Source organism: Lycorma delicatula, chromosome 11 (genome assembly GCF_047948215.1).
Source record: "Lycorma delicatula isolate Av1 chromosome 11, ASM4794821v1, whole genome shotgun sequence".
NCBI classification, from domain to species: Eukaryota; Metazoa; Arthropoda; class Insecta; order Hemiptera; family Fulgoridae; genus Lycorma; species Lycorma delicatula.
Window position 1 is genome coordinate 24,704,469 of NC_134465.1, and position 21,066 is coordinate 24,725,534.

Consider the following 21,066-nt stretch of genomic DNA (forward strand, 5'->3'; position numbering starts at 1 on the left):
GACAATGGTTGCATGTGAAAAAATGTTTCACATATTTAGCATACAGTTCCATCTTCTTACAATTCCAGTAACATTTTGGTCATCCCTTACCGTATGGGTTAGTCATATCAAAAATTGTTACAGACAAAAATTTTAGGTAATGATTAAAGGACTAACGACCACTTTAAACCGATTCGATACTATGCCTATTAAGGGAGGTATGATTTTTTTGTCTTCGAAACCCCATTTTTCCACTCCCTGGGCCAATGGTTGGTGATATCAAAAAACTTTATTTACATAACTATTAGGTCCTTATTCAAAGAATAGCAGGAACTTTAAACGAATTCGATATTTAATTTAATAAGAACGTTATAGTGATATTTTTTTTGTTGAAAAAGCCCCCATTTCCATCTCCATGGTCCGATTTGGGCCGTTAATGATCTCAACCGAGATTTTGGGACGAATTATTTTTAAGGAACAATTTGAAAATGATTGGCGCAAAATTTCGGTAGTTATCGTGTTCACAAGAAAGTGAAATATACATAAACCTTTGAACTGATGATTGTTTTGTGGTCTGGGGTTCGTGAAACCCCAGACGATGTCGAAATTTTCCGGAAGTCGAATCATGGTACCCATTACAATACAATATAGCTTTCTTATGAAATCTACCTAAAAGTATCGTAAGAAAGTCTTTTTTATATAACAGAGTGTCATAAAACTAATTCATGATCGCATTTATAATAATTTAAGAGTTATATCGAAACCGTAGTGAAATATTCAAGGTAAGAGAATGATTACGACATAAATGACAGTCAAATAATTATAGCAATCAATATCTAAACATTATATTATTTTTTTCACTAGGTATGCAATAGTCTATAAAATTATTTATTTAATATAAAGATATAATCGAACTTAAAATTTTTATACTGAATTAACAGTAATTTTAAATTGCCAATTTTTCACTTATATCTTCTAACTATTAGAACTATGTTTGTAAAATGTTAAATATTGAAAGGAAAAGAATTCTCAGGTAAAAATTTAATATTTACTAAAACATGAATTATTTGCTAATAAATTACCAATTATTTTTAAAGTTAAAAATTGAAAAGAAAATTTTCATCATAAATTTTCAATAGAAAAACCATATTCTTTGAACAAATATTTTTTTTTTTTTAATTAAAATATATTTTTCAGAGATTATCGAACTCATTTAAAACATTCAACTGAATACGTAACTACGCATACGAAATTTAGTCAATGGTTGGTCGGAATTGGACTCGGTTTCGTATTACAAAATGTTGAAAAAGATATAAAACTTTCAAAGGTAATTTATATATTTTTTAAATTTATATTAATGTTGTTAATTTAAAATCTAAAACAAATTTCCATTTTATTACAACATTAAAAAGTGAGATAATATCAGAAGTGATGAATAAATTTTTTTTTTCAATTAAAATGTCTGCTAGATAGTTGACAATTTAACCATTTACTATGATTTTATTTACTGTAACGTTATGAACATACGTGCTATAAATAAAATAGAAATTGCAATAAAGTTATAATGTTTAAGCTTTTAATATCATAACATAAAATTCAGTTGTTTTATATATATTTACTCCACAATAGAATTTCTGAAATATTTTTAATTTAACTATTTTTGTATTTTTGAGGAGTTAGAATAAAACTCTTTCGATATTTATGAAAATTTATAAAAATTAATTAGAATATTAATAATAAATTAAAAGCAAAACAATATTTTAAATCCGTTAATAAAGAGATAAAATTGGTGTAATTTACGTCTCAATGATGCAGTTAAAAATTTTTCAGACATTTCATTTTCTGATAAACAAAAATATAGTAACCTTAAAACAAGAAACTAAAGTTACATTGCATCGAGTCCTATATCTAATGCTAATATAGATTGTGAACTCATATCGTCCGATATTACTTCACTCAAGTATTACACTATGAAACTTTGTGTTCAGTAAACACGATAAACGTTTACGTTCCACACAGAAAAAAATTATTTAATTTATTCTAAACAAAAAATGTGATGTGGACTTCACATAACTTCTTTTTACGCCTGTTAAATTACTTATACAAACATTTTTAAATGACAAGTACATAAAATTTTATTTTATTAATAACTTCTGATATTATTTCATATATCTTTTTCAAAATAATATGAAAAAATAAAAAATGTTGTTATTGACTTATTATTTATGGTAAGAGTTTTTTACAATCAGAGGTTAATAATTATTAATAAATCAACATATTTAAACTAAAAAAAAAAAAAAAAAACAAATTAAAAAAGAAGATATGATGTCTGATTCGAACCTTATAAAATCCAAATATTTCATTAATTAAAATTTTATTTGGCTATAACTCTGGAACCAAAAAAAGTAAGTACCACTTATTATATATATCGTTGAAAAGCTCACAATTACGGCTTATTACTGCAGTTAAGAAAAAGTCCAAAATCCAATTTTTTTGTATTTTGGGCTTTCTTGTACACTTTTGGTACAGTCGATTGCAGTCAAAATGGATTCAAGGATGATCAAACTGGATATTTCCGTTGAAATATGAAAACCGAAATTTTTCGTTATCACAACACTTCCTTTACTGCGTACAAGGAAGTAAAAAAACACAATCGAATTGAAAACCTCTTCCTTTTTTGGTGTCGGTTAAAAATATAAAGCAGTAAGTGGAAAGATATATTTTTTATAAAGCATTAAGTGGAAAGATATATTTTTATAAATAACTATTTTGATGGTACGATGTAATTTTCTAGGTCTTTTTACTAACATTAAACTTACGTATGATAAAAAATAAACCCAATATATATATATATAAACCCAATACTGAAAAAGGGGTGATAAGTTATTCACTTTTATAAAAAGAATTTGAGATTTAATAAATTATTTGTCTTTACAAACCTAAGACAAGTAATTTTTTTTACTGTCTGATCGAATAGGTAAATATAAATAAAATTTTATGCTCTTTTGCGTGTAATAAAAAGTTCATAAACATTACCGCATCCTTAGTATAAACATCAATATTTCCTTTCAGAAACATCGGAACAAAATAAAAATAAAAACAAAAATGAAGTTCTTGTTTTTTATGAGGTGAATATCACGGCCGATCTATTTTGCACTTTTCCTTGAAATATTCTAAATCAAGGTAAACTTGTAAAACTTAAATGTCGATTAAACTTGTAATTTTAAATGTTGCTTGTAAAAATTAATTTTACAAGTCTCGCTATAATTGTTTCAGCAATTTAGAATTATTAAAAATATCTCTGATTAAAGTCGTTAGAAACAATATTTCCCACGTAAAAATTATTTTATACCTTGATGATTTTTTTTATAACTTTGGAATTAAAAGTAAATTTATTTACATCTTTTTATTATGTCAAATTTATGTCGATAGTTTAAAAAATGTTTATCAATTTTCTTTATCAAGATCTTCTTCATCATGGACTGGTAGGTATTTGGGATTTTGAAAACGATGAGATCCTTACGGAAAAGAAATTAATAAACTGGTTTGATATATTGATGGAAGTTATATGCTATATAAAATTTGGTATCACGTTTTGATATATGATTTAATGTGGATAGCATATAGAGTGGTAATAAAATATGGAAACGGTTTCATTATTCAAAACTGAGGATTACTTGGAGGAACAAAATCTTGCGGATCTATTTATTCTTAGTTACAAAATTACTACTTATGGTATTTTTAATTTTTGTCTGCAATATTGAATCATACTTCTTTTTTTTATTAGAAGATGGATATGTAATACATAATTTTATTGTAAGATATTACGGCAAAAACGATGGTGAAACTCGTTTCTCGATAAACTCCATCGTTTTACAAAAGCATTCAAATTTATAAAACAGAAAAATCATGGCAGTAATAAAACGAGATAAAACGCCCGTAGTAACGTTTTTTTTCTATATTCGCTTTAGAATTATATCCAGTCACAAATTTTAAAGAGTTACTGTTATAATTCCTTGCCTAAATACTTATAATAACAGCCTTCAAAATAACAAATAACACCAATAAGAACAAAACAATAATAAATAATAATTTGGAACACCACTACAAATTACATGGCTTGGTCAACCGATATTATTTAATTGAATTATCGATACATTTATTTTTAATATTTAGTTAAATGTACTACCTAATTTAATAAACTTTGAAAGCATTCCATTCAACCAGAAATATTCAAAATGCTTCCCTTCTACTACTTGAGAGTGCGATATCCTTATGTAATATCTTCTTTTTCATGTTTGGAGGTATATACGAAAAGATTTGTCAATTATATACTTTTTCAAGCCGTTAATGATACAGTTATTTTGTATAAATTATGATTTAAGTAAACCCAAAAACAATAATATAGAGGGGAAAGATATGCTGCCCTGGCTGATTGCTTCACTATTATTTAAGGACACAGGAAATTCTAAATGAAATTTTTCTAGATCATTGGACAGATCGTACAGGAGCCTTACAAGGTCCAGACTATACGAGGTCTGTAAATAAAGTAAGGAAATTGGTTCAGAAAACTTTTAATTTACAATCCAATTATAAATGGACTCTATCACCTTCGAAATAATTTCCTTGGGAAGGCAAGCAACGTATCAAACGGTTTTCCCACCTTTCGTAGCAATGCTGGAACTCAGAAACCGGAATATTCTTCAGATGGTCGGTTACATTTTTTTGTTTTCTACTGTTCCAAATTGGTGTCCTTTGAGATGTTTTTTAAAAGTCGATATACAGAAAAAAGTCGCAGGGACTCAAGTCAGGCGAATGAAGTGGTTGAAGGACTACAGGAATGTTTTTCTTTGCCAAAAACTCATTAATTGAGAATGCAGTGTGACAAGGTGCATTGTCATGATGCAGCATCCAGTTGTCTTTGATAGCTGGTCTCACACCCATAACTTTTTTCCTCAATCTTTCAAGAATTTCTCGGTAAAATTATTGATTTACAGTCTCTCCTGTAAGCTAAAACTCCTTACGGACAATGAAATTAATATCAAAGAAACATATTAGCATGGTTTTGATTTGCTCATTTTTGCTTTTTTGGGACGTGGTGAGTTTGAAGTGTGCCACTCCTTGTTCTGGCGTTTTGTTTCTAGCTCGTACTCAAATATCCAAGATTCATCAACAGTAATAACATTTTTTTTAGAAAATCAGGATCAGTTTAAATTCGCTCTACAAGATCTCGGCACATTTCCACTCTGTTTTGTTTCTGTTTAACAGTGAGGTTTTATGGATTGATCTTTTTCTTCCTCTTTAATTATGATTTTTTCCTTCTGTTTTGAACAAGTACCACGGGAATTGAGTTAGCCGCCCTGACTTTACCCATGCTGTTACTTTTATTTACCCGGAAGGAAATTAGCTTCTTAATTGAAGCTCACTGGTAATAGCGAAACTATTGTGGAACTATCAAAACACACCGTTTCAATCCGGGGATAGCGTCTAAACTATACTAGTGGATAATCTGCAAACCGGATAAAGATTCCAGTTGCAAAACAATGCAGATAACTTTTACTTATAATAAAATTTTGCATCTGTAATATTATATACGAGGTGCGACAATAAAGTAATGAGACTGATTTTTCTTTGCAAGACGTGGCAACCCTGCAGCTTGCGTAGGCACACCATCTTTGACCTTCGTCTATAAGCTACTTCTAGTCCAAGCGGCAGATTGATGCAACTGCACAGTCGTGAGTTGTGATGTAATAAGTGAACACGTGTTTGTGTCTCTCGTCACAGAAATGAAACCGCAAAATATTGCGCAACGGTATGCCATTTCATTTTGCGTTAAATCGGATGAAAACGTGACGACAACTTACGGTAAGCTTCAGAAGGCTTTTGGAGAGGAAGTTATGTCAAGAGCTCAAGTTTTTCGGTGCCATAAAATTTTTAGTGAAGGCAGAACAAATGTTGAAGATAAAGACCGCAGTGGACGACCATCAACCTCACGGACAGATGTCAACTTGACCAGGGTGCGTGAAATCGTACGATCTGATCAAAGATTATCCGTGAAAATGATTGCAGAAGAATTCAACATCAATCGAGAAACGGTTCGTCTAATATTAACCGAAGATATTGGTACGAGAAAGATTTGTGAAAAATGGCCCCGAAAATCCCATACAACAGCGAGAAACACGGAAAAATGTGGCAGCCGATCTGTTAGAGCAAACGGAAATCAATCCAGATTTGTTGAGCCGTGTTATCACCGGTGATGAAGGTTGGTTTTTTCAATACGATCCAGAGACAAAACGCCATAGTTCGCGATAGTGCTCAAAGGGATCACCCAGACCAAAAAAAAACTCGCATGTCAAAGTCAAAAGTGAAATGCATGCTTGTGTGCTTCTTCGATTCCAAGGGAATTGTTCATAAAGAGTGGGTGCCTCCTGGGCAAACAGTTAACCGATATTTCTACAAAGAAACTTTAGAAAGACTTCGTAAACGAGTTCTTCGTGTCCGTGCCAACATCGCTGATAATTGGATTCTGCATCACGATAATGCGCCATCCCATACTGCTCTGTCAGTACAGCAATTTTTAACCTCAAAACAAATTTCAGTACTACCACAGCCACCTTATTCACCAGATATCGCTTCGTGCGACTTTTTTCTATTTCCAAGAGTCAAAATGGCGGTCAAAGGACACCGTTTTCAAACAACACAAGATGTTCAAAAAGCTGTGACGAGGATCTTGGATTATATTACAGAAGATGAGTTCCAGAAATGTTACCATCAATGGCAGAAGCGCTGGAATCAGTTTGTGCAATCAGAGCGGAACTACTTTGAAGGAGACAACACTAAACGTGACTAAAACGGTAAGCAATATTTTTATTCATATCAGTCTCATTACTTTATTGTTGCACCTCGTATTTAGAAAATATAATTTTAAATATGTGTATTCTATAGAATGTAAATTGTGATGACTTTATGCAGCAATTATTTGAAAATTTCTACATTATAAAACATGTATCTCATCCCGAAAACATTGTAGAATTCTGTAAAATATACATTAATATGTCACCAAATATTTTTGATTTTTCAACTGCAAAAAAACTAAAGAATAATACAGTAAAAAAAACCGGAAAACTAAGGAGTGACTTTCCCCGCTATTAATAATAAAAAATTAAAAAGAGTTGAAGCAAAAAAAAACAATATTTTTTTAGAGGTAGAAAAAGAATTTTAAGAAATTTTTTTTTAAATATTCATGTATAGGTTAAGCTTAATAAATTTTCGCAGTAAGATTTTCTCTAAATTTAACAATCATTTCAATAAAGGCTAAAGTTTCTTTTTTCAATAAAGTTATTTTTTGCATTCTAGGCCTAAAATGTATAATTTAAAAAAAAATTAAACATTTCGTGATAACTCTTTATGAAACATAAACATTCTAAAAAATAATTTTTTAAGTATTTAAGAAATCGAAGGAATACTTACACAAAAAATCGCTCTCGATTAACACTAAAATTAGACATTACAAAACTGTGGTTAAACCGGTAATTACTTACGCGAGCGAGACTTACATTGATTTACATTAAATCAGAAAAATAGGACTGAACCTTTGCGTAAAGTTGAACGCAGAATTCTTAGAACCTGCATAAACAAGAAATATAAACATGAAAATCAGTACGGATTATTGCCTAATAAATTTCTGTACGAAAACTTGGAATCCTTAATTGATACTATGAAAAAGAAGCGAATTCCTTTCTGTGCACACTTGTTAAGATTACCGCAGGATAGGATTACTAAGAGAATTATCGAACGATTTTGGTTTTTAAAAAATCCTGCATTATGGATCAAAGAAATTAAAGAAGACATGCAAGAATTAAATTTGACTTACGAAGATTTACTTAATAAATCCGAAAAATTAAAATTTGTTATTAAAGATCCGAATACCAACTTAAAAGTAAAAACTTTTAAGTATTTAGAAGAGGATCGTAAAGCAAGATCATTAAGAAAGACTAAATTTCTAAGCTAAGAACTTAAAAGGCCAAAAGATCGGCAAAAAAGACTTGAATTATTCTGACTAAAGTGGTCCTTTGCGGCCTTAAGAGAAAAAAAAAACCGATGGAAAAGAAGAAAAAAAAAATTATTTTTTATGAATTTTCACATTTAGAGTCTTTTTTACTTGCCTTTCTTTAACTCACAATGTTTTTTCATGTTTTTTCTCAAACGCTGCATCCTTAAATTTAACATACTTCTTGATATTGCATATTGATGAAATTTTGCACAGTTACCAAGGTCGGGTGACAATACAATATTCCACCATTACTTTTGCAAACATCCTCACGTACGAGGGTAAATTAAGAATGCAGGTGAAATAATTTAACATACTTCCTGACATTGCCTACTGATGAAAATTTGTTCAGTTACTAAGTAAATGAAATAATAACTTTACTATAAAACTTCATTGAAAAATTTTGCTATTTCATTACTTTGTGTAGTAAATGTTTGACTGAGAATTTGTTTGATATTTTATAAATATATTAAAAATTGCAATATATGATGTTATCTTTTGAAATTCAAATTAGTATAATAATGAAACTCATGCAATGTATGATAATAATTTTATTAAAGTATGACAAAAGTATAAAGCAAGTTTTAACAATTTTGAAAAGTTTTTGTAATATTATTTGGATTATTTACATATCCTATGTAGGCAACAGATTTGCTCTGAAGAAATAATGTCTCCGAAGAAAATTGAAGTTTGTTTTTCATAATATCTCCCGACCCGTTTACGATATTTAAAAACTATTAATACGATTAATGCCCCATATATAGAAATATGTGAGCAAATTTTGAAGAAAATCTCTTTGGTCTATCCTGAGGTATACGATCAAAAAAGCAATGCAAAATTCATAAGTTCACAAGTACATAAATATATTTTAGTACATACATATATATTGTTTAGTCTAGATGAGCTAGTTGGACCCTAAAACAAAATTTTGCAAAAAATCCAATAACTCATTTTTAATATCATTACTATATTTTCTCCTTTAATATAGTTATATTCCTCAGGAACGTAAAAATTTGAGTCGACTAAGTTGTATTAATTTCTCTTTCAGGTAAAATTATTTATAGGTTGGTTCTTCAGCATAATTGGTTCAACCGCTGTATTATTTGGAATTTCTTATTATCATCAAGATGATATACCGTACAACAGCATTTCATCATCATTATATACAGGATTAAGCAGTTTTATTTGGGCTATTTCTCTTGGTTGGGTAATATTTAATTGTGAAATAGGACGTGGAGGTATGTATTATTTTATAATTTAATAACTTAAGTTAATATTGGATAAAAATTGACTATAGAATACATTTTTGTTTATTTAATTATCCATCAGTTATCAATTTTACATTGAAATGAGGGTCTGGATAAATTATTTATAGATAAGGTTGGTGTATATAGAAACCCTGACTATATTCTCGTTGAACCTTTATTTATTTGGATTAAGAAAACAATTTTTTAATCGTATACTTTCCGCTAATTAAAGAAAATCTCTGAAAAATTGTAAGAATAAAAAAACTGTGTAAAAAAATTTCCTTTTCATCATATGATTATATAAAATAGAGCCGTTTTTGATCTGTGTTACACACTTGTCAACGAAAACACATTTAATTTTTTTGTTACTGATAGTTTATTATGAAAATGGAATTTTTAACGTAGAAAAATTACCATGCTGAAACGGGATTCAAATCTGAGACCTCTATATGAAAGGTTGAGACGTACCACTTCACGGAGATCAGCAAAAGTAATTTTTTTCAAAAATAATACAGAATATCTTCGCTAAAACGCGGGTCACTATACCGCGGATGTGTATTATAACCTGTCCCCTAAAAAATATATGAATATCTGGAAAAATAAAATAGGATGAAGAAATGTTAGTCACCAACCCACCACAAATCCTTTGAAATTGCCAAAACTACGCTTCTAATACAACAATGTCAATTAGTCGCAACCAATTTTAAAGCATTGGAATTCCCAAAACCATGATTCAATAAAATTAAATCATAATTCTAATACAGTGAGAAATTCGTATGATATACTGCACATGACTCATTTTATGAAACAGCGATAAGACCATCAGTGTGCTGCCTGTATGAGGAACTGTATCTAAATGTTATTAGGTATTATTGTGATTTATTCCAAGCTGCTTTTACTGTGTTTATCAGTACCGTTAAGTTTTATTAGGTTGGTTAATTGATTTGATTAGGTTGGTTAATGATGGGGAAGCTAGTAGAAAAGATGCTGGCTCGCCGCATCATCAAAGAACTAGAAGAGGGAGCCGGAATCAGTCCTAACCAGTACGGGTTTATGCGGGGGCGATCCACCGTGCAGGCTATCTGCCGAATTTCGGGATGGGCCGACGAGGTGAAGAGAGGCACTTGGCGAACCAGGAGAATTCCACTGATGCTATCACTAGACATAAAAAAACGCGTTCGTGGCTATTGGTTGGGGTCATATTAATGACGCAATTGCGGCTAGGGGCCTCAGCCCGTACCTGCGTAGGCAAATTGAATGTTACTTGTCCAACAGAGGATGTCTGGTGGAAGCACAGGAAGAAACAGTACATTTTCAAATGCACGGTGGAGTTCCGCAGGGCTCTGTTTTGGGGCCGTTGTTGTGGCTGGTGATTATAGATGAACTCCTTCAGAAGGAGTTTCCTGTCGGCGTTCAGGTGCTGGCTTATGCAGATGACCTTGCAGTCCTCGTAGAGGGAAGGACGGTCTTGGAGGTGCGGGAGAGGGTGTATGCGGCCATCGACACTATACAGGAGTGGTTGAGGTCCAGGGGTCTGCAACTGTCTACGGAAAAATGCCGGTGTATTGCCTTTACGGGTAGAAGAGTGCTAGAACCGTTCAATATTTCCATCAACGGTCATGCTATAGAAGAAGCGAATAACATCAAGTACTTAGGAGTTATCCTCCAGAAAAACGGTAGATACACCGAGCACATAGTCAATGTATGCAACAAGGCAGAAAGGATGATAAAAAGTCTAAACATCATTATGTCATCGCAGAATGCCCCTCGGGCCTCAAAGCGCCGTTTACTGGCGACCACCGTCGTGTCTTCGCTTATGTATGCCGTTCCGGCTTGGTGGCGCTCTTTCGCCATCAGGCGCAACAAAGAGAGACTGGCGAGGACGCACAGGTGTGTGCTCCTAGGTGTTGTGTCCGCATACAGGACAGTGTCCTATGCCGCCCTGTGCGTGTTATCGGGTACACCTCCTATTGACCTAATCGCAAAAAAGAGGGTGGAGAGGGCACAAGGCAAGCCAGAACAAGAGGTCAGGGATGCCGTTTATAATATCTGGCAGGAAAGATGGTCGCAGGAAGCTGTGGGTCGATGGACGAGAACCCTCATCCCCAACATCAAGCCATGGTTGTCGAGAAGATTTGGTGAGGTTGATCATCACCTATCGCAGTTTTTTACAGGACATGGTTCCTTCAATAACTACCTGCACAAAATAGGCAAGAGAGAAGAGCCAATTTGCAACTACTGCAACGAGATAGATGATGCTGAGCACACCTTTTTTGAGTGCAATAGGTGGGACACACTTAGACATAGTAAGGCACTCACAGGTATAACTCCAGAGACAACAATAGACTACATGCTAAGAAGCGAGTCAAACTGGAATAATTTTGCTAGTTTTGTTAGACAAGTTGTTCTACAGAAATACTCCGATGAGAGAAGACAAGGTGTTGGCTAGAATAGGACTGGGTGGACAGCCTTGCTGGTGAGGTCCAGCATGCTGCGGTGTGTTGGCACTGATGAGCCACCAAGGACTCCACGGGTAACAGTCAGGCAAGAGCACACTGAATACTGAAGGGACCCGGTACCGCGTCACGGCGAACTGGGTCTGGCGTGGTGTATTAGTATTGCCCTTTTGGGTCCCATATTGATAAAGAACTCTCAAAAAGAGCTAACCGGTAGGCCGACCTGCCTTGCCGGTATATAGCCGGTAGGTGGGGAGGCCTATTTGAGTTTAAAGATACTCCCCTGGGCGGCGTAATACCAACAAGTCGGTCCGGCCCAGGGGAGCTGAGAGAAAAAAAAAAAAAAAAAAAAAAAAAAAAAGGTTGGTTAATTTATTAGATTTTATAGTGTTGTTTGCGATCGTATTTGTCTAACATGTCGTCTAAACGAAAAACGTATTTTGTAAAGGAATTGAAACTTAAAATTTACTTCTCTATATAACGCGGTTAGCCTATAATGCGGGTGTCACATAAGTTTCCCGATAATCGCGTTATAACGGGGTTACACTGTATTTAAAATAAAAATAGTTCCATATATTAAGATGTATTTAATTTTTGCCTTATTTTAAAAACATTCCTTTTCTGTTACCCTCCGGAACCTCCGTAAGTTATTACTTCAGAGAATGAAGGAGGATGATATGTATTAATTTAAATGAAGTGTAGTCTTGTACAGTTTCAGTTCGACCGTTCTTGAGATGTGTGATTAATTGAAACCCAACCACCAAAGAACAACGGTATCCATGATCTATAATTCAAATCCGCTTAAAAGTAATTAACTGCCTTTACTAGGATTTGAACCTTAGAACTCTCAACTTCGAAATCAGCTGATTTGCGATGACGAGTTATCCACTAGACCAGCCCGGGAGACTTTATTTTAAAAACTATATTATAATTAGTAAACGGTGAAAAACTATTTTTCTTCATTAGAGGTAAATTTACCATAAACTTTAATCAAGGTATAAATTATTTCATCAAGTAATTTTAAAAATCAATTTTATGTTAGGAATAAACTGATACGAATCAGTAAAATTTTACGTGTAATTTTATAACCAATACAAAGATGAAAAAATTGTATAATTTATTAATATACGAGTATGTATATATATATTTCTTTTATTTTGTTACAGGTCCAGTGCATACTTTCCTTTCGTGGAGGCTTTTCCAACCTTTAGCAAAACTAACATTTATTATGTACCTTACGCATGTAGGATTACAATATAGTGTTTTAGGAAACCATAAAATATCACCAAATATAGAAATATCGACTACGGTAATTTATACATTACAGTTTTATCTATTAAAAAAATAAATAAATAAAATATAAATTTATGAATTGGATATATATCTTTAAATTATTAATTAAATCTGAAAGTATCTTAGTAAATATTATTCTTAGGTCTTAATTCGATTTGTATTAATAATTTTATACAATAACGAGCAGGTAGAATATTTTTAGGAAAAAAAAGATGAAAAATACTGGTGCTATCACAAAGTTTTTTTATTAACACAATACAATACGATATTAAAAAATCTGTGAATCGTAAAAAATATGAAACTTATAAGAAAACATTGTAAAAGTTCTCTTCAGATAATAAGATATAAGAAAAGAAAAGAAAAAACAGAAATGTTCAATAAAAACGTTTTTTAAAGAATTTAATTGAAAAAATAGTAGAATTACCTGCGAGGCATCATTAATGACCTCACAGTTTCCTGGGAATCCTAGACCCCACTCTGTGGATGTACTGGATAAAACATTTGACACATGTTTTTACAACTTCTTGTATTTGCAGATGAAATGCTACATATCATTTTGGAAAAAAAAACAGCTGGTAACATAATGTATATTATGCTGACATAATCAATCAAATAGTACAAATATATGTATATATACATATGTAAAAACTTTTTAAAAACCACTCATATTTAATGCTCTATAAAGTAGAAAATAAAAAAATATGTAAAATAAATTTTGAAAACAGTAAAAGGAAAAAAAATAATTTTAGGACGATATCTAAGAATGGATTTGACAACAAAAAATTGATGGTGAATAAATTGATGGTAATTGATGGTGATGGTGGTAAGATTATGTGAAAGTCATAGCTTCAAATTAAAAATTTGATATTTTTGCCAATTTTTTCATAAGCGTGATGAATGGCCAAAATAGTGGGACGCAAAGCTTGAGCATCTATACAATACAAAGGTGATATCAATAAAATGAAAAAAATTCTTAAATCATCCAATTAGATGTAATTTCACATTAAAAAAAATATATATAAATCTACTACAGAGTTACCTTGAAAATGTTTTAATGAAACCAAAGGAGTTTACTTCACAAAAAATAAAATAAAATGAAATTGGTTTAACGTTTTATAAGAGAAGGTTAGAACTATATTTTAAAATTATACAGGCTGAATAAAAAAATTCATATTTTCGTCTTAAAATACTTTTCAGTTTAATAGTTCTAAAAGTATTCTCTACTTAAATTATTTAGATTTTATTCGTTTAAACTTTTATCCTTATGTTATCTGTTTAATATCATTTTCTTTACACTATTTGTTACTAATGATTTATTTATAATTCATAGTTCATAATGTTTATAATTACTAGTTCCTTTCATTTGAAAGGAACTGGCTGTTACCCAATAGCTCTTGGCCAACGATACTTCTTTATATTTCACTTGCTGCATTGGCACACCCTTGGCAGCTAGTCCCACCGTTCGAGTTGCCCTGGCGGGCGGCATCTCGGAATGGGATTATTAAGTGTCAAAAATTCATTACCTCTTGTGTAAAAATATTTTTTTTTGAATGATGAAATTAATAATTTAACTGTAAAAATTGATGCTAACGAATCGGGAATTTCCGCTTGTGATCGGTACATTCCGGAGTTTATTTTTTTGTTATAATTCATTATTTCATGAAGAAAAGCAATCGCATAAATAAAAAAAATATATTATTAATATAATTTCACATATATATCGATATATAGTGATATAACATGTATACACCTGACCACTACGAGACATGTACTAACGAATCGGAATTTTCCGTTAGTGATCGGTACATTCCGGTGCTAAGCTAAGAGGATCGGACATATACACAGACCGTCACACATACAAATGTCCTTTAGTAGGGTAGAATTATTCTCTATTATTTATATACAAAATGTGTGTGTGAAATATCAATAGTGATACGGATTTAGTACCGAAATGATAGAGGTTAATTACTTCTAATATTTCTGGTATATTTTGGTTTTTTGTGTTATATTAGGTTTTTAAAATTTTCCTTATCATTTTTAATATTAATATTAATGTTCAGAGGGAAAGATGGCTAACTTATGGGGCAGCTCTGTAATTAGCTATGGCCTAACTGTTGAAATATTATTTAGTCTACTAACTGTAACTTTACCGTCTTCCTTCAATGGAAATTAACAAATTATTTTCTTTTGGTTTTTATTCTTTAGATCCTTGATGCAGCAGGAGAAATAATAATAACAATAATTATTGCGCCAATATTTTGTTTAATATTTGAAGCACCATACATTAGCCTAGAAAAATATTTTTGTAAGTATTTTTATTTATTAGCTTATATGATAAAATAATATTATGTAATATTTCTTTTTGATCAGAATATGAACGATAAAAATATTCATTATTACTACATAAGAAGAATTTATAATATTAATAAATAGCGTAAAATATTTTATCGCAATAGAAAAAATTTTAAGGTGAATTTAAAAACAAAAATATAGGATGATAAAAACCCCAAAAAAACCATTTATAGAAAAAGTAAATATTGCAGTCGGTTTTTACTAATAAGCCTAAACACTTTTACACATAACCACAACATATATATATATATACAAAGATGATATTAAAATATGAAAACGAAAACAGCTTTGTATTTAAAAACTGAGGGGTACTATGAGGTAGAAACAAGTGCATATTTACGTAATTACAAAATTATTACATTTTTGTAATTTTTTTCCATCGTCTTGGATTCGCCAAATTGAATTTATTTTTTTTATAAACAAGAAAATATACGTTTGATAGATTGTTTTAATGTAAAAATTTACGACAACATGATTATGTGATGATGAAATGGTAACATGTAACTGTTTCTCAAATATTTCTTCGTTTTTGAGTTATAAGCAATCGTTGTTTCAAAAATTGAAAAATTGCGGTATTAATAAAATGTGCTCAAACGCTCTGTAGTAACATAAAAAAGTTACTTTCGGAATTTCATATCAACTTCATAATAACAGTAACAAATATTGAACAGTTAATCTTGGAATTAATGGCAACCACTATTAATAATAACAATACACAATTAATAATTTGCAACTTTAATGCAAATTAAATGGCTGGGTCAACTGATTTTATTTATTTTAATTATCAGGTGGACAAAAGAAATAACCTTTTGGAAACCTTTCTGTCTGAAAAGGAAAAGAGGTAGTCAGAAGAATCGGTGGGAGGAGAATTTGAAGGACGCTGCAGGAATAGTAAGTTTAAACAATTAAATATGGAGTATTGGGTGAGACACCTATTTTTAGTAGCGGACCTGTTTTTGAAAGCCAAATTTAAAATGATGCAATGTTAAATTAAGAAGTAATTTATCATTGAAGGTCAAGAGTTACTTTTATTTTTTTATGTTCATAAATTTACGTAATATTTTTCGTTTAATATGTTATGTAAAAATGTAATACTAAAGAAAGGATTATTTATTTTTTTATATTTTAAAAACATTTTTTTAATTTAAAATATCTAATTTCGAAACATTAATGATTATTTTTAATTATTATATATTTTTCTCTTACGCACTAATCAAAATAAATATAAAACCATTTTTTTCTAAGTAACACAAATAACTGTTCATATTATTTGGAAAACAGACGACAATGAGAAAAATAGATTAATAATTTCTCAAATCATATGAGGACAACGAGAAAAGACTACGCATTGTTTATTTAATAAAACACTTGTTTAGAATTTCATTTTCGTGTTTGGTACGTGCGTTAATTCATGTTAGGATAAATTAAAATAAAAAAAAAATTCATTTCTTTAGTTTGAAAAAAACTTTTAATAATATAATACAAATTACCTACATCCTTGCCGGAATAGTAGCACCTCACCTTACATAAGAGGGTCGTGAGTTTGAATCCCGGTGTAGCGTGGCATTTTTAATATGCTACAAGTTTAAATTTTCGTATTTTTACGTACAAACTTCTATGGAAGCTTCTTTGATAAATAAATACATCAACTGAAAAAAAGTGTTCACATAAAGAGAGGTAATATCAAAGGTAATACGAAATAAATTGTAACTTTTTATTGTTGCGTGTTTTATGGTTCAAAGTAATCAAAATCTATATATATATATATATATATATATTTATATATATAGAGATAGATTAAATGAACACAAATGAAAGTTTGATAAAACAATAAAAAACTGAACATTACGGAATATCACAAAATTTAACCTTTCTTTTTTCCCTCTTACAATCTTTACTCCTTCCCTTTTCCCTTCTTCCCTTTTTTGCAAAAGTATTTCTTTCACGTAACTAATATATATTCTGAATATGAGCCAAATCGGACCATAAATAAAATTTCCCGAAATATCTCGATCCCAGGGTCATCTAGCAGGTTCATTTTTTTGCAAAAATATTTCTTTTATGTAACTTATATATATTCTGAATACGACCCAAATCGGAAAACTAATTCAGAAATTTTCACGGGGGTGCTCACAACTCACGAAAGTTTCAAAGTTTTCATCGCAATCGGATGAATGGCATAGGAATGCACACGGGACACACTAACATTCATTTATATATATATATAGGAGAAATAAGAAATAAAGAAACAGGAAAGGAAGATAAGATTATAAGGAAAATATTGGGACCAAGACAAACTGAAGATGGATACAGATTACAACCGAACGAAATTGTTGAAACATACTCCAACATCGAAACTAACACAAGGAAAAGACGAATGAAATTCTTCGTACACCTTTGCAGGCTGCCGGAAAACCGACTGATCAAAAGAATAATCCCGTACTTAATATCATTAAAAGGGGCAATCCCCTGGCTTGCAGAAACACGAAAATATTTAGAACACGTCGGAATTACGCTGGAGGGGATCATAGACAAAAATAAAATAGATAGGAGCGAAGTTAAACCAGAAGCGCCGAAGCCTAAACAACATCGTCCGAAATGGTCTGAAGAACGGAATAAGGCATTTTTCTAACGAATGAAAGAATTTTGGAGGGAAAAGAAGAATGCCAAGCGAAAGAAATATGAATCATGAATGGTTACCGTCCTTCATTGGGAAGTTCTCGATTTATAATAAAAATAATAATACTAATTTTTTTTTTTTGCAGAGGGAGGTGGAAATGCATTTACGCACGGAGTGTCGGGTTCCCGCTGATGGTATTATCCAATCACTATCAGCAGACTATCGACTAAAACCACCTCCCTTTCTTCCAGGACTTGATCCGGAACCGTTTAACACACTACTTCCGGTCGAGTCCTCCTATAACAGCCTGATTAGGTGCTACCTAATTTTCAGGACTATCCAGGTCAACCTTTTTGGCCCTGAGAATGTTGCCGATGAATCGGGCTACACTTTTCCAGCTGCTCAGGTCACGGAGTATCATGGCAACCACGTTGTGGGGACTCAGTGCTCCGAGATCCGCCTCTAGTGTCCCTCGATCTGCCGACCACCGAGCACATTTGAAAAAGGTGTGCTCAGCGTCGACTCGTACACCGGGGCAATACAGGCAGTCGGGGTACTGCGCTTTCCCTATGACATGGAGATAAGCGCGGAAGTACCCGTGACCCGTTAAAAATTGGGTCATGCAGTACTCCACCTCTCCATGCCGTCGCTCCGTCCACGGTTTGACCAGAGGGATAAGCTTTGCGGTCCATCGTCCTCTGGTCTCGTGGTCCCAGGTCTCTCGCCATGCGAGGAACGTGCGAGCTCGTTCCTCGTTGGCAATGATCACTCGGTCTTCGCCTGCCTCTCGCCTCCTGTAGATCACCTGGCGCTCCCTTGCTAAAGTAGTAATGGGTATGATGCCGGCGACCATAAGTACTGCAAGTTCGGAGACCGTCCGATACGCGGAAGCGACTCGCAAGGCTGCGTTGCGTTGCAACAGCGCGAGCCGCATCCGGTTTCTCGCAACTCTTTATGCCTGGGCCCACGCTTCCGACCCGTATAACTCGATGGAATGCACCGTGGACATCAGCAATTGCCGTCTGCTGGCCTTCGGTCCGCCGACATTCGCCATAAGCCGGTTGAGAGCAGTTACGGCTCTCGCAGCTTTGTCGGCGGCTGTACGAAGCTGCTCAGCAAAGCTGAGTTTCCGGTCGATCATCATACCAAAGTACTTTGCGGCCGGCTTGGTCTCGACAACCTCTACCCCGACCCGCAGGGAGAGAAGAGTGTCGATACGCTTCTTCGTGAGAACTACGATCTCCGTTTTGCTGAGGGTTAGAGACAATCCATGGTCGTCCAGCCAGGCACAGACTCTGTGTATGGCTCGACTGAGCCTCAGTTGGGGGCGCTCCACGTCGCGGTCTGCGACAAGTAGCGCAACGTCGTCAGCGTACCTAACCAAAGCAGATTCTTCAGGCATCTCCAGCCTCAGCAAGCCATCATAGACGGCGTTCCAAAGGTCGGGGTCGAGAACGACCCCTGCGCTGCCCCTGACGTGATCGTAATCCTACGCCAGCCTGCTGCAGTCTCGTAAATGAGAATGCGGTTCCTCAGGTATGCGTCCACTATTCTGAGAAGGTATTGAGGCACATGCTCCACAACATGTTGTGCACGGCACAACGAATGCTCCAGCGCTCGAATCATATCGCTCCACCGTGCGGAGTTGAAAGCGTTTTGTACGTCCAACATAACAAGAAGGACCACACGTCGCGAAAAATGATTATGGTCCTCTGCTCGCCGCACTGCCTCAACAACCTCCTGAATTGCGTCTAGAGTCGACTGACCCTGCCGGAAACCGTACTGGTTAGGTGACAGGCCACCTGCCTGATAATAATAATAATTATTATTACTATTATTATTATTATTTATAATAATATTATTATTATTATATATTAACATTAATGTTGTACTTTAAATTATAAATTTATTAGCTTATACCTTAAATATTTCTTATTTGTCTTTTTATAGGTATGACTAAAGTTCAACTCTTATCTGATAAACCAGAAGTTAAAGAAAGAAAAACAACAATAATGTTGAAAGAAACGAAAGAAAAACCAGAAAATTGTTTAATTGCAACATGATCTAGATACTCAATTTTTTTATAATTTCTAAAAAAAAAAATGTAATTAATAGAAGAATACAAAAAAATATTATTACGCTATGAAATCTAATTATTTGTGTTTTTAAGTTATTGTAATCATAAAATAGTTCTATATTTTCATAATTAAGAATTTTGCAATAGGTAAAATGTATTTACAGCTTGAGCGTTATATTAAAAAAGTTAACATTATTTACATTTCAATAAAATGACACTGAATAACGTCTTCATTATCATTAGCAAAATTATTATGAGTTGAAGGTAACAATGGCAACTTACATTACTTTATCATATTATTAGAATTGCTGCGACATATTTTTTTTTTACATAGGTACAATAAATACACCTATTTTAGGGAATAAAATGTGACATATATCAGGTCAGTTATAGTTATGGCTTTTACTCAGAAAAAAATTTTATATATTTTTGGTCGAGTTTTATCAAAATTTGAATTTTTATACATTTGTTTCAAATAATTAGGGGTGTAATGTTACAATTTTACAAATAAATGATATCACGTTATCCAAAAATATGGATTTTAATCGGTAAGTCCTTGTATCATTATTTTTTCAAGCCCTTTTTCTTAGAGTCGATGTCAGACAGTGATGTCTGATATGGTGAGCAAGTGATGGTCAGTTTGAATTCAACTTGTTATTTTTAACTGTTTTGTGCCTGGCTGATGTTCCTACGACGTTTTGCTTCTTCCTATTACATATTTATTGCATAAGGGCCAGCGAATGATGGTGGCTACTTCATTATGTCTACTCAGTTAGTGTGGTTTTCTTGCACTGCATAATAGGAGACCAGTTGTTTCAATTGTTTCTTAAGTCTCTTTGCACTGGCTTTAGTACATTAGTTCACAGCGCTTGGTCAAAAAAAAAATAAAATTATTATTATATTATTTATTAAAAAATAATTCGATTTTACGATAACCCAAATTATAAATTTTATACAGTTTAAATTACTTCAACTAAATTTTAAATAATATT

General features: G+C 32.5%; 1 protein-coding gene across 1 annotated transcript in view; it reads left to right on the forward strand.

Annotated features, from left to right (window-relative positions):
- Positions 1–20,060, forward strand: part of LOC142332487 (nose resistant to fluoxetine protein 6-like) — a 55,114-nt gene extending 35,054 nt beyond the window's left edge. Inside the window, 5 exon segments of the mRNA XM_075378937.1 lie at positions 1,177–1,297; positions 9,078–9,267; positions 12,899–13,041; positions 15,231–15,330; positions 19,948–20,060. Of these exon segments, the coding sequence (XP_075235052.1) occupies positions 1,177–1,297; positions 9,078–9,267; positions 12,899–13,041; positions 15,231–15,330; positions 19,948–20,060 (667 nt within the window).
- Positions 20,061–21,066: the final 1,006 nt, after the last annotated feature.